The sequence below is a fragment of the Strongylocentrotus purpuratus genome, unplaced genomic scaffold (genome assembly GCF_000002235.5).
Source record: "Strongylocentrotus purpuratus isolate Spur 01 unplaced genomic scaffold, Spur_5.0 spur5_scaffold_20, whole genome shotgun sequence".
Lineage (NCBI taxonomy): Eukaryota > Metazoa > Echinodermata > Echinoidea > Camarodonta > Strongylocentrotidae > Strongylocentrotus > Strongylocentrotus purpuratus.
The window spans coordinates 26,620,791-26,634,546 of NW_022145606.1; the positions used below are offsets into that span (position 1 = coordinate 26,620,791).

The window sequence follows — 13,756 nt, forward strand, 5'->3', positions numbered from 1 at the left end:
ACATCCTCTGAAGGAGCGAGGTATACACATAAAGATATATTTAGAAAGAAATCAAGGTTGTAAATACTTCATTATAATCCTAGCTCTCCTTTATTGATAAATTGACTTCTAACAACATGTTTATTTCATTCTGTGCTTCTGCGTTATCGTTTTGGAACTACATTAATTAAACTATATAGGCGCAAACAATACTTGAAACTATATTAGACCAGATTGTTACTAGACATTTATTTTGAGTAGGGAGGGTTGTTTTTCAATTTAATTTGTTTTAGTTTTGTTTTTTGTTGTTGATTATTTCTCTGTTTCTTTTTTTTTTCATTGTTGCAATTAGTTGTTATATTAAGTTAAAATTGGCTAGTGTTCTTATGTTAATATTGCGATGCCGTTGATTTGACCCATGGGGAACCTTTGCCAGTGTTTTAGGAGGTGAAAGGCTTGTAGCAGAAGAAGGACTTATTTTCGTCGCAGTCGTAGTCGTTCCACTTTTGTCTGTCATAGTCACTGCTACCATAATTACGTGGAGACACACAGTCCTCTCCCCTGTCGTTGTTTGGTTCGCCGGACTGCCAGTGGTAGTAGTCGACGCTGGTCCCATCACTCCACTTAAATGAGCCTTCGTATTCCCTATCATTTAGGCCAATCCAATAGGCCTGCACGAGGGAAGCAACGGAATGAGTATTTTAAACAAAATTATTAGTATTTAAGTTTGTATTAAATGAACATCATTTGAACGTCGGTTCAAGTCTGTTTTCCACTTTTGAAAGTGAAAAGCAAGTGTACCCGCCTTTTTCTCGTCATTTCTATATCTTAAAATGTTTGTTGGACTTAATAAATGCCTTAAAACCATATATGATTGGGGAGGTGCACCACTCAAGCACCCCTCCCGCTATAAAACACCCTCTCTCCATCGATTGCGTATAACTGTCGTCGATGATACTCTTCAAAAGATTATAGACCCATCTACTTTCTTCCGAGCTGTAATTTATACTCACCCCCTTCGTATCTATCAAATTTTCCCGATCACATCACCACTCCCCTATAACGCTACGAAAAATGTACTTGTTTGCTCATCCTCTCTCCATCATTTGCGCAACTTTTCCATAGATTATAGATCCATCTACTTTCATCCGAGCTGTACATATCCCCAACCGAGATTTATTTTCTAAAATTTCTAAATCCCATCACCACTCTCCCATACAGCTACAAAAAAGGACACTAATACTCTCTTTTAAAAAAAGAGTGAATTTTTACTCTATTTTCACTTTCTTGAAAGTGACGTCAGGGATCATCTTGTTTAGGAGTGAAAATCGATTGATTTTAGAGTGCTCTCTAATAAGAAAAGAGTGAATGTTCACTCTATTTTCACTACATTTTCATCATCAGAGGAGTGACGTCCGTGATCACTCGATTTTTGTTAGAGAGTACTCACCCTGTTTCCGTCATCGGCGTAACTCACATCGGTGAAACTCTTCCAAAGGTCATAGACGTCTTCACTCTCCGCAGAGCTGTGGAAACTTACTAGATGCGCCCCCAGATCTTCGCACTCACGATTCGCATCGGACCATGTTTTCTTGTAGGAGCTGAAGTGGTAGCAGCGGTCGCCGACCTGCATGAACTTCTCAGGACAGCAGCCTTTGGCGAGGCATGCGATTGAGGCAAGGAGCAACAGGCTGATGGTGAAGTTTGAAGCCATGTTGCAAACCTGTAGTGGAGATAGAGAAAGAGAGAGAGAGAGAGAGAGAGGGGGGTGAGAGAGAGAGAGAAAAAAAAAGGTACATAGTGAGAGTTTAAAGCCACACCTCTTTTAATGACTGAATGTGTATTTATATTTCTTTTCCTTTAATATCGTGCTAATTTCGTTTTTTGAAGTTAACATTATTTGTGTATGTAAAGCGCGTTAAGCAATATTGTTTATTGCATGTTAACTTAAAGCTAATACAAAGTCTTGGTATTGGGTGATTAATTTGGTTCGAATGAACATAATGTTGGAAGGAAATGCGATTTCACAACATTTAATGGTCGTTGTCGCGGTTTAAATCGAGTCTAAAATGATGAGATTTGAAATAATACAATCTGTATGTTGTATAGCTCTATCTCAACTCTCAAGATTGATATTAAGACTTTAACACAATCGACCGATTTGCTATTCTCGTTTAGAAATTACATATCAGAAATACATATTATGAGATTTCATGGTCGCAGCTACCATGGAATGGCTTTAGGCGCTATTTGAAATTTACCAGGAGCACCGGTTGATTTTTTAAATCATTCAATTTCTCGAAGGCAGAAGTGTTTTAGGCTAAATTTTCTATTGCTTAAAATAGAACTACAGGGGCATCCAAATATATCAAAATTGCTACCGTTTTCGAATAGGAGCGATTCTCAGCGATAAAGATTGACATTTCCAGAGCAGTTTTCAATTTTGAAAGAGGAATATTTAATAAATTGTAATGAAAGCTAACATATAAATGATAAATATATACAAGTACTTGTATAACAGCTGGGTGTATTATCAATTATTCATACAGTCCATGAGATATTCGACATCTTTCTAATGAATGACTATAACAACTACCTACGTGATTCTATAGCTAAGGTATAATTATATTAGTTGTTATGATTTTAATATATGACAGGTTTGAAGAATTGTTGATAGGAAACCAAACTGCTGTGGAAATACTTGTCTAAATATATTATGTCATTGATACGTAGACTTTTCTTATTAAAATATCAATGTTGTTTCACAATTTAAAACTGAAAAACACTGGAACTATTTTCCCTTAAAGCTTGCAAAGTACCCTAGATTTTAAAAGATGGACCACACCCCCTTCCTCTTCTCTCTCTCTGTCTCTCTCTCTCTCTCTCTCTCACTCTCTCATTTCAAAAGTGTAGGAATTTTGTTCTACTTACACCAAAATCATTTGAAGAGCGGTTGAAAATATCAGCTTGTCTAGAATGAACCTTGGAATTAGTATGACATGTAAACGAGTTTAACGAATTTATCTTGATGGATTCATGTGAAATTGTGTCGGTTTTCCAGCTGTATCAACATCAGGCCAATATTAATATCACATTTTATCTAAGCTCTAATCAACAATCATACAGATGAACCGTGGTTTGAGTTTAAATTGTGATACTGACCTGAACAATAATTAACTAAGTGAGTAAATACACGATAAAGAAAGCCTTCAATCCCAAGCGCAAAATGTCAGATAAATTATTATAAAGGTTATTAAGTTGTTGCCTGATTTGGAAGACATCAATCCGGTTGCCCTCGTTGTTCCTAAAGGGGTAGTCCTACCTGATATTAAATTCGTTTTATCAGAAGCAGAATTTATGTTTGAGAAACAGGTCAGTGAAGTTTGAGGAACAGCCCCCCCCCCCCAAAAAAAAAAAAAAAAAAAAAAAAACATAAAATAATAATAATAATAAAAAAACAAATAAAAGAATTTTAAAAAATCTAACAAAAAAAAAAAAATGTATATATATATATATATATATATAATGCATTTTTGAAGGTGCAATTGAATACTAATTGGCAACTCTGTAACGTTTATTGCGAGCTTCACTCATTAAGAGATCACATTTGCCCTTAAGAAATTATTCGATGATACAACCCTGTAAGAAATAAACTATTCCGTCATCAATAACTAAGGAAATGGAACTATATTAAATTACCTGTACATAGCAAATTAAAGAGTAACTCGGAACATAAGTCACAGTGATGCCAATTTGTGATCAAATAATGACAACAATGACAAAGGAAAAATCATAGTTACCTATTTGTGATGGGATGTTGCTCAAAATTTTACGATTATGTTCTCCCATTTACTGCTTTAATGAAAACGAGCTTAATATTAAGGTGAAACAAGTCATTCGAGGACTCTAGTTTAAGTTTTATAAAGGTCACATTATTTCGGTCAAAGGGTAGTTAAATCTTGGAGTGACCTTCCTGCTAGGGGACTCTAGTTTAAGTTCTTCAAGAGGAGATGTCGCACTAGCAAAAAGTTACAGTCTTTCGGTCTAAAGTTAGTAATAATAATAATGATAATATTTAATTTTTATATAGCGCTTTCGGCTTGAGAAATCTAATTTAAGTATTATTAAAGGTAATATGTCCCATTTGCAGGTCCAAAAAATGAAAAGGTCAAATTCCAACGGCATTTGAAAGACAAAGCTTTATTTTAGAACTTTCCTTAAAACGAAAGGGTTTGAAAACGGCTCTTTTGTGGAAAATAACGACCAGTGTCGAATCGACAAAAGTAATTGCAATCGCTTAAGTACGTGATTGAGGTTAACTCTTTAAAAAAAGAAGCCCACCAGGAGACTTTTCTGAATGGGGAAAATATATATTGCTTGCTTTTTTTTCTTCCTACATACTCCTTCACACAAGATTGATTCAGTGGTACATGAGCATGCTGTAAACCATATCGATTTCGGACGCTCAAAATTAGAAAGATTGTGACTCAAATCCTCTTGCTGAAAATCACATAGACTTCCACCAAAATCCTTTGACGAGCGGTTGAAAATATTAGCTTGTGTAGAATGAATCTGGGAATGAGTATGACACGTAACCGAGTTTAAAGAAATAATCTTGATGGATTCATGTGAAATTGAGTAGTTCTTCCAGGTGTATCGACATCAAGCCAATATTAATATCACATTTTATCTAAGCTCTAATCAATGATCATACAGATGAACCGTGGTTTGAGTTTAAATTGTGATACTGACCTGAACAATATTTAATTAGGTGATTAAATAGACGATACAAAAAAAAACTCCAATCCCCAGCGCACTGTCATCCCCCCCCCCCCCCCCCACCGGGATCGACACCCATTGACGCCACCGCCGCACAGTGGGCCAGGGAGGAACCAAAGTGCGCCAAAACTCTTTGTTGGTGATTAATTTTGTTTAATTGTTTTCTTGCCCAGTTAAAAGATAATACATTGAAGAATTACTCAGTAAATTTTTAATTCCGGTATGCATAATAAGGGAATAAATTTACTCCTTCAAACAATAAAATCTTACATACTTACAATTTTAGTGCAAAAGTGACTTATTTTATAAATCTTTCAATCAATTAACATGAAGTGTTTAAATTATTGATATGAAATTTCTCTCACATACTCCTGATAGTTCATTTCACTCCATTAATTGTTAAAATGGATATAAACACAATCTTCATTATAGGTAATTCACTAAAAAATGGACTAACTATTCATGTTTTTTTTTAATAAATCTAGAAAAAATGTTTGGATTTCCAGGAATTTCCGCTTAAATTTTATCACCAACATTTTTTCTGATATCTAAGCTTTAAGTTGATACCAGATTTGGCTGCGGCTTTTTTCCGGTTTATTATGTTATAGCCGATATACCTTGCAACATTGCCTTGAAAAAATGTGTTTATCTTGGTCCGCGGCTGAATCATGAAGGATTTGCGGCCATAAATCACGGCGCATGGGGGCCCGTTACACTTGTTCTGACACCGTGGACCAAAATAAACAATTTTTGTTCGGACCAATGTTGCAAGGAAAACGTTCTAACATAAAAAAAAAAACGGGCAGAATCGGGCAGCCAAATGTGGTATCAACTTAAAGCTGTGTTAACTATGTTTATTTTTCAGAATTTGGAATATCATATTTTTACAAAGTTGATAGCCTGGTTTTCATCAATAATATAATGTACTATATATAACTGTGAGGAACCTCCCCCCCCCCCCCCCCCCCCCCCCCCCCCGACAAATAATAAAAAGAAAGAAAGAAAGAAAGAAAGAAATAAATCATGAACAGTTATATAATAATGGGTTATTTTTTTGTTTAAAAATATAATTATCGATTCTCAGTTCACTTACTTAACGAATATATATTTGTGACCGATTTTCTACTTTTATTAATATAAAGTTTAACAAATGATGATTTGTTTAACTGAACACATCTGTACCTTAAAACGGCAAAAATAGTAACTGACAACCACCCCTCCCCCGTCCCTAACATTTTATTTGTTTTATATATTAAGTTTTGATAAAATACATACTTAAACAATTCCGATGGTTATGAAAACCTTCTCCGAGTTATCTTAATACACAAAATCGACCACGTAATTTTCCTTTACTGGGTGCAAGCCTAACATTCATTTACAAATTAAAAGAATTCCTAGGAACGGTACGCTAAAAGAAAAAAATGATTTTGTGAGAGAAACACTTTTTCAACTTTCATTCAATCTAATAATACGACTACTAATAATAATAGCCTAATATAGTCCAATCCAAATTTAATTTAAACCGAAACGGAAATTCTTTTTGCCCAATTGATCGTGAGCCCGGCAGCGAAATTTTTATTCCAAAACAGGTTTGCAATTTCTTATATTTCCGTTCTTCTCAATGGCTGATATGTTCTACGTCATTAGCAGCTCGGAAAGAGGTCACAAACAATTATAATTTGATTTTTGATTGCTTTGCCTCACAATTTACAAAGGAAAAAAAACTGAATAAACTAAGACTTGAACCCACAACTCTGAGATTGTATTACGCTGACCTTACCGATTGAGCCAACGATGGGTTGATGAAAAGTGATTCTGAATGATTTCTATAACCCTATCACTCACCCTAACGGTTACGTCATTGCTAATGACGTAACATATCAGCCAATCAGATGACCGGAAATATTAGCATTGGCAGACCTTTATGAGAAAAAAAATTAGCAGCCCGGCAGCCACTGAGCAGCGCCAGATCGACGTTGCTCTATCCCTTATTATTGAACGCCAAACAAGGTAGCAACAACTCCCATCTTTTAACGTCTTTTGGTATGACGCGGCCGGGGTTCGAACCCACGACCTCCCGGTTGTGAGGCGGACGCTCTACTGACTGAGCCAACACTCCGGGGGAAAAATCAATACCTGTTCATGTTTAACGCCACAGCCACACCTTTGCGTATTTGGCTTGCGTATTGCTTCGAATTTATGGCAAACCGTTATAACATTTATTCCCATTTCTTGATATCAAGAAATGTGTAACTGATGCATAGGTAACGTCCTATATAAAATCATGTTCCGATCATATACGTCATTGATTATCATTTTCGCACAATTCAATAGGCCGACGCCCAAAGATACTAATGAAAATACACTTAGATTGTTGTTTTTTCCGAAAGTAGCAGCTACCGTGTAGAGAGCGATTCTCAGCGATAAAGATTGACATTTCCAGAGCATTTTTCAATCTTGAAAGAGAAATATTGCATTCGTTGTAATGAAAGCTAACATAATAATAATAATAACTATATACAAGTACTTATACAACAGCTGGGTGTATTATCAATCATTCATATAATCCATGAAATATTCAAAAGCTTTGTTATGGGACGACTATAACAATGACCTATACGCGATTCTATAGCTTAGCTATATATGAGTTGTTATGATTTTTAATATATTACAGGATTGAAGATTTGTTGATAGCAAACCAAACTGCTGTGGAAATACTTGTCTAAATATATTATATCATTAATATGTAGACTTTTTTAAAATTAAAATACCAATGTTCTTTCACAATCTAAAACTGAAATACACTGGAACTGTTTTTCCTTAACCCTAATAAGGCCGAGGGGCATTACGCCCCCCCCCCCTTCCACATTTTTTATGATTGCTCGGTAACGCATATGGATGGCGCCCTGCCGCTCGCTGACTTTTTTTTTCGATTCTTGCGCAACTTTTAAAAGATTTTTTTTTTGAAAATCGGACCTACGGTTATAAGGTCACGTGACCTTTTGTCTTTGCATGTCAGCCCGAAAATCGCTCATTTTCGTGATTTGTGTACAAAACATATGGAAAAGCCATTTTTCCTAAAAACAGATCAAACATGGGTTATTGGGTCTTGTTTAAAGTTAAGGTGATTCTTTTTTATTCAAAATAGTTGAATTGTTGTAAGAAATGAAATAAAGCAACAAAAAAATAATGATATACATAAGTTAAAAAAACAATGAAATACATAAGAAATTATCAAAACAAGGAATAACATAAGGAATAAGCTTGCTCTTCCAATTTTTTTTGTCGTATTATTATTTAAAATGGTCTAATTAATATATGTAGTGAAAAAGAATGCTTAAATATAAATAATATATGATTTATCGGTTAAAATGTGATTTTTATGACTTTATGTGCATAAATTACCATAAATATGCAAATGAGTGAATTTTTCAAAAAAATTGAAATTATCATATTATTTTATGCACTTCACTTGACATGCGTGCAAGTTTTCGCGGCGATCGGCCGCTTTGCTGCCTGGATCTTAAGGGGGGCATAATGGCCCCCTCCCCCGGCCGTACTAAGACCTCAAATAGCCCGGCCTTTTTAGGGTTAAAGCTTGCAAAGTACCCTAGATTATAAAAGTCGGACCACAACCCCTCCCCTTCTCTCTCTCTCTCTCTCACTCTCTGTCTGTCTCTCTCTCTCTCTCTCTCTCACTCTCTCTCATTTCAAAAGTGTAGGAATTTCGTTCTACTTACACCAAAATCCTTTGAAGAGCGGTTTAAAATATTAGCTTGTCTTGAATGAATATTGGAATGAGTATGACATGTAAACGAGTTTAACGAATTTATCTTGATGGATTCATGTGAAATTGTGTAGTTCTTCCAGGTGTATCAACATCAGGCCGATATTAATATCACATTTTATCTAAGCTCTAATCAATACTCATAAAGATGAACCGTGGTTCGAGTTTAAATTGTGATACTGACCTGAATAATATTTAACTAAGTGAGTAAATACAAGATAGAAAAGCCTTGAATCCGTAGTGTATAAATGTTGACTAACGTATATGATTCAGCTTTCCATATTTCAGACTGACCTCATCCGTTTGAATCATATGTGTTAAGCCATGAATAAAATCATGCAAAAATGGTAACGGAACCTAATCTGAAGTCCATTTACCTGTATACGTATTTTCAACGAATGGTTATAAAGTTCAATAATACTGAGTAAGCGAAATAAAAAAAGTTTATTAAAAAAATGCACGAATATAATGAAAGTCATTCCGGCTATTATTCCCTTTCCGGGAATCACCAGACCAAAACACCCATAAATTTTTTTTTTATTATGATCAACTAAAATTGGAAAAACTTAATTAGTAATGCAAGAAGCTTTCCAAGTGCTGATGTAGGATCAGACCATCAGTTAAATATAACCAACCTACGTCTCAAGCTCAAAGCAAAACCTAGACCGCAGTACCCGCAGTGGCATGATGTCTTTTAGACTCAAAGACCCCAAAACCATAATTATGAAATTGAAATAGGAGGAAAGTTTGGCCCTCTGCTGGGGGAAGATGACACAGATGTGGAAAACCTAAGGAAAGAAGTAAAAACAGCCTTTAATGAAACCTCACAGAAAGTATTGTGATTTAAAAATCCAAACAACAAGAACCCTGGATAAGTGAGGAAGTCCTCCGACTGAGCGATGAGAGAAAGGAAGCGAAACAAGACAAACAAAGAGACCCAAACATAAGATCGAGATACAACTTCCTTAACAAAAAAATACGAAGGAAAACAAAAGGCTGCAAAGACAAATGGATACAACACCTATGCAAAAAAAGTGGAAACCTCACGTCAGGCTACCAAATCCAAGGCAGTCTACACAACAATTAAACAAATCACTAAGAAATCTGACATCAGAATGCAGGCAGTGAAAAGCAAAGATGGAGAAATCCTTATCGAGATGAAAGATGTTGAAGAGAGATGGAAAGAAAGCTTTGAGGAACTGTACAATCACCAGAACCAAACAAATGGAGAAACTACTAACATACCTCAGATGGCCAGCCTCGATCCGGTTCCAGACATTCTGCAAGATGAAGTAGAATTTGCTGTACGAAAACTCGCAGAAGAGAAAGCACCTGGATTTGACAGCATCACAGGAGAGGAACTCAAAGCTGCTGGGTCAACAGGAATCACCATACTCCACAAATTGTGCAACAAAATATGGCGGGAAGAAACTTTTCCGGCTGACTGGGGAAAGCCATAATAACACCAATCTACAAGAAAAAAAAGACAACCTCAACTGTGGAAATTACAGGGGTATTATTAGCCTGCTAAGCCATGCAGGGAAAGTCATCATAATAAAGGATCATGAAGAAAACAGAAGAAGTGCTGTCCGAAGCACAAGCTGGATTCCGACCAGGACGTTCCACTATTGATCTATTGTTCACCCTCAGACAAATAATGGAAACGCGCCTTGAAAGAAATCAAAGTCTCCTTAGCTGCTTCATCGATTATGAAAAGGCATTTGACTCAGTCTGGCAGGAAGGGCTGCGGAAATCAATGAACTTCTTTGGATATTCATCAAAATACATACACCTACTTTAAGCACTCTACCAACAATCAGACAAAGCAGTCAGAGTGAATGGTGAACTGACCGACTGGTTTAAAACCACAGTTGGGGTACGCCAAGGACGTGCCCTGTCCCCACAACTGTTTAACATCTTACTCGAAGCTGTGATGCTTTACGCAATACATGACACCAAGGTCGGCGTAAGAGTACAGGGAAAGCTGATCAACAACATAAGATTTGCTGATGACATTGTCCTTATAGCTGGCAATGACAGAGACCTCCAAACAATAGTTGACCTAGTACATCAGATCAGCTCAAACTTTGGACTGAAAATAAACATTACCAAAACAGAAGTACAAGCCACAAGCAAACAGCCTCAACTATCGAATATAAACGTTGGAGGAGAACAGCTAAAACAAGTAGATAAGCTTACGTACCTGGAAGGAACAATAAGCCAGACAGGATCCTGCACGGAAGAGGTAAAGCACTGCATTGGGAAGGCAATAGGAGCATTCCAAGCACTCAAGAAAATCTGGGTATCAAAAGATATACACTGCTCAACAAATGTAGAACTGTACAAAGTACTGGTGTTGTCTATTCTGTTATATGGTGCAGAAATATGGACATTAAAGAAGGTCGATGCAAATGGACTTCACACTTTTGAGATGGCATGCCTCAGGAGAATCATGGGTGTGACCAGATTTGACAGGCTAAGGAAAACACACATACGAAAACAACTGAATATGGAAGAAACCATCATCGACAGGGTTGCCACAAAAAAACTGAGATACTTTGGACATATCAACAGAATGAATTCAAAAAGATACCCCCACATCCTTCTCAACGGAAATGTACATGGCAAACGCCCAAGGGGGAGACCAGCTAAGAGATGGACAGACTGCATCAAGGCGGACTGCAACAATATACAAGTTGACTCCCTGACTAAAGCCACTAGGCTAACAGAAGACAGGAAGGTGTGGCAAGCCATAGTGAAACAGAAGCCATCATACATCCCAGTGATGGTGTGGACGGCTTAAGTCAAGTCTTAAGTCAAGTAAGTCATTCCGGCTCCCCTACTCACTTATAAGACGATATCAACTATTTTCTAAAATTTAGCTCCTGGGAAATGTCAATGTTTCAGAGATTATTCATGCAAATTTTTGACTTTCTATCTTGAAAAATATAGATTTTGTATCCCTTGAAAGTGAAAAATAGCTCTAAATTTGGGTTTTGACAATAAAACGAAATAAAAAAAAAACAATAACAAGTTTTAATTTCAATAGGTATTTTTTTTTTCTTAGGTCAAACTTATTTTATTATAACAACCGATGATATAGGGTAACATGCTAAAAACTTGGGAACCAGTGCATTGCCCAATATTTGTCATATGTCACACCACTGATGTTTCGGACGTTACACACTGTTAACATCGTGACTTATTCAAGTTAATTGCTTTTCTTTAGTTATTATTGACCTCATTTACATTAATTGTTCGCAGAAAAATAGTTATGTAACATTTATGAATTTTTTTTGGCAGTTTTAATTAGTTTAACAAATACAGGTATACCAACTTTGTCTTCATCGACCACTCAATTTATGTAAGGTATATTATTCATTTTAAAAACGTGTACCGGTAGTTCAAAATGCTTATGTGATCTAACAGAGTAAAATATGAAGCTAATAGCAATTGTAGTCATCAAAACTCCTTAAAAATTAACTTAGAAACATACTCTTTATTGCATGTTATGAACAACAGTGTGAAATGTATGCTATGGTTTGTTTCGGATGTTACACAATGTTAACATTTCAATGAGATCATCAATTTCTACAAACTCTACAATATAGATGTTCAATCAGCTTGCTAATGTTTTCTTGCCTTCAACTATATAGTGTGGCATTCAATAATATTACTAACACATACATGTATGTAAGCAAAACATTGAGAAAAAAAATTAAAATATAAAACTATAAAAAAGTACCCCCAGTCATGTAAGTAATAAGAAATAAGTGAATCCTAATTTATGTCCTCCTCGAGAATGTGACATTTAAGATGTATTTTAAAATGTTGTATGTTTTAGGTTATAATACATCTGTAGGGTTGCGGTTCTTACAGATAATTCTTAGCACTCTTAACACAGAGGCAGCCCAGCAGACATGTTGTAGGATTGAACACTGCAAAGTATATATAAATTATATTTTAAGCGTGACTGCATCAGGCGAACATGGAAACCAATGAGATAGAAAGATAGATAGAAGAAAGGATGGTGGATGAAAAGGGTGAATGTGAATGAGGGATGACCTATTAATAGAAAGGGATGAATCGTGGATATGAAGGGGAGTTTCAGAATTTCAAAATAAATCCCTACACTACTGTAGTACCAATCATCCTTTACCACTATTTGAATTAGGAGGCTGTTTCAAACGAAAACATTTTTTAATGCTCTTAAATAAGTATTTATTTATTTATTTACTTGATGACCGATTGATGAATGGATGGATTGATTGGTTGGTTGGTTGGTTGATAGATCTTAACTCTTGCTGTGCCGATATCACAGGTGACAAACAATATACAGTGTAGGTTAAACATGTACCGTATTAGCAGGCGATAAGGCTGCAGCGCCGCACCCCTAACTTTGACATTTCGTAGAGGGAAACAAAAGCAAACAACCAAACGGACAGCCCATTTATATTTCACACTAGCTTATACATTTTGTATGTATGCATTCATTTGAGGAAGATACTACATGTATATGTTTAGGATTATTAAATAAGGTATTAATGGTACTATTTTTTTCTTTTATACATGTATGTACTTTCTTCACAGATTAGTTACGTGTACTGAGTGCCCTTTTTAAAAGGTATTTTCAAATGAAAATCCATATTTCCCATAAATTGTTAGAGAAACAATTTAATTTGCTTGATTTTATCAACTTGATAAACCTGTATCATACCCGTGTCATGTACATCTACACTGGATATTGCTTAAGAGGATGATTCTAAGCTTTTGTGACCTACCAAATAGTTTAGATTGACCATACAATCTTTGGTTATATGACATAATTTGGAACAACCTCTGTAAAAACGGAAAACCTGATGATTTGTAAACACACAGCAATGTAAATAGCAAGAGGAGAGGTTGAAAAAATTGAAATTTGTTATTTTCACATCTATCTTTGCCCCTCATTTGAACTAGTTAAAGTATGAAAATGTCTGTTAACAGTTTAATGTAACATCCGAAACGTGAACAGCATACCAGAAAGTGCTGTTTAAATGGCTGAATATTTTATCATCATTTATTTGGTATTTTTTGTTTCGGACGTTACAACTGTTAACGGAAAATTGGTTTTAACTATAAAATAGTATTGTAATGATGTATTGCAAATTTCTATTTTTGGTGGGTAGCCGCCATGAAATGTTAAAAAAATCTTACGAAAGATAGGTCCTG

The 13,756-nt window shown here is 35.6% G+C and overlaps 1 protein-coding gene across 1 annotated transcript; it reads right to left on the reverse strand.

Annotated features, from left to right (window-relative positions):
* Positions 1–419: 419 nt before the first annotated feature.
* Positions 420–2,957, reverse strand: LOC115927659 (C-type lectin lectoxin-Thr1-like). Its single transcript, XM_030993799.1, has 3 exons — positions 2,911–2,957; positions 1,430–1,702; positions 420–650 (listed from the first exon to the last, which is right to left on the reverse strand). The coding sequence occupies exons 2-3, from the start codon at positions 1,691–1,693 to the stop codon at positions 420–422; spliced, it is 495 nt and encodes a 164-aa protein (XP_030849659.1). The 5' UTR covers positions 1,694–1,702; positions 2,911–2,957.
* Between the last annotated feature and the right edge of the window lie 10,799 nt (positions 2,958–13,756).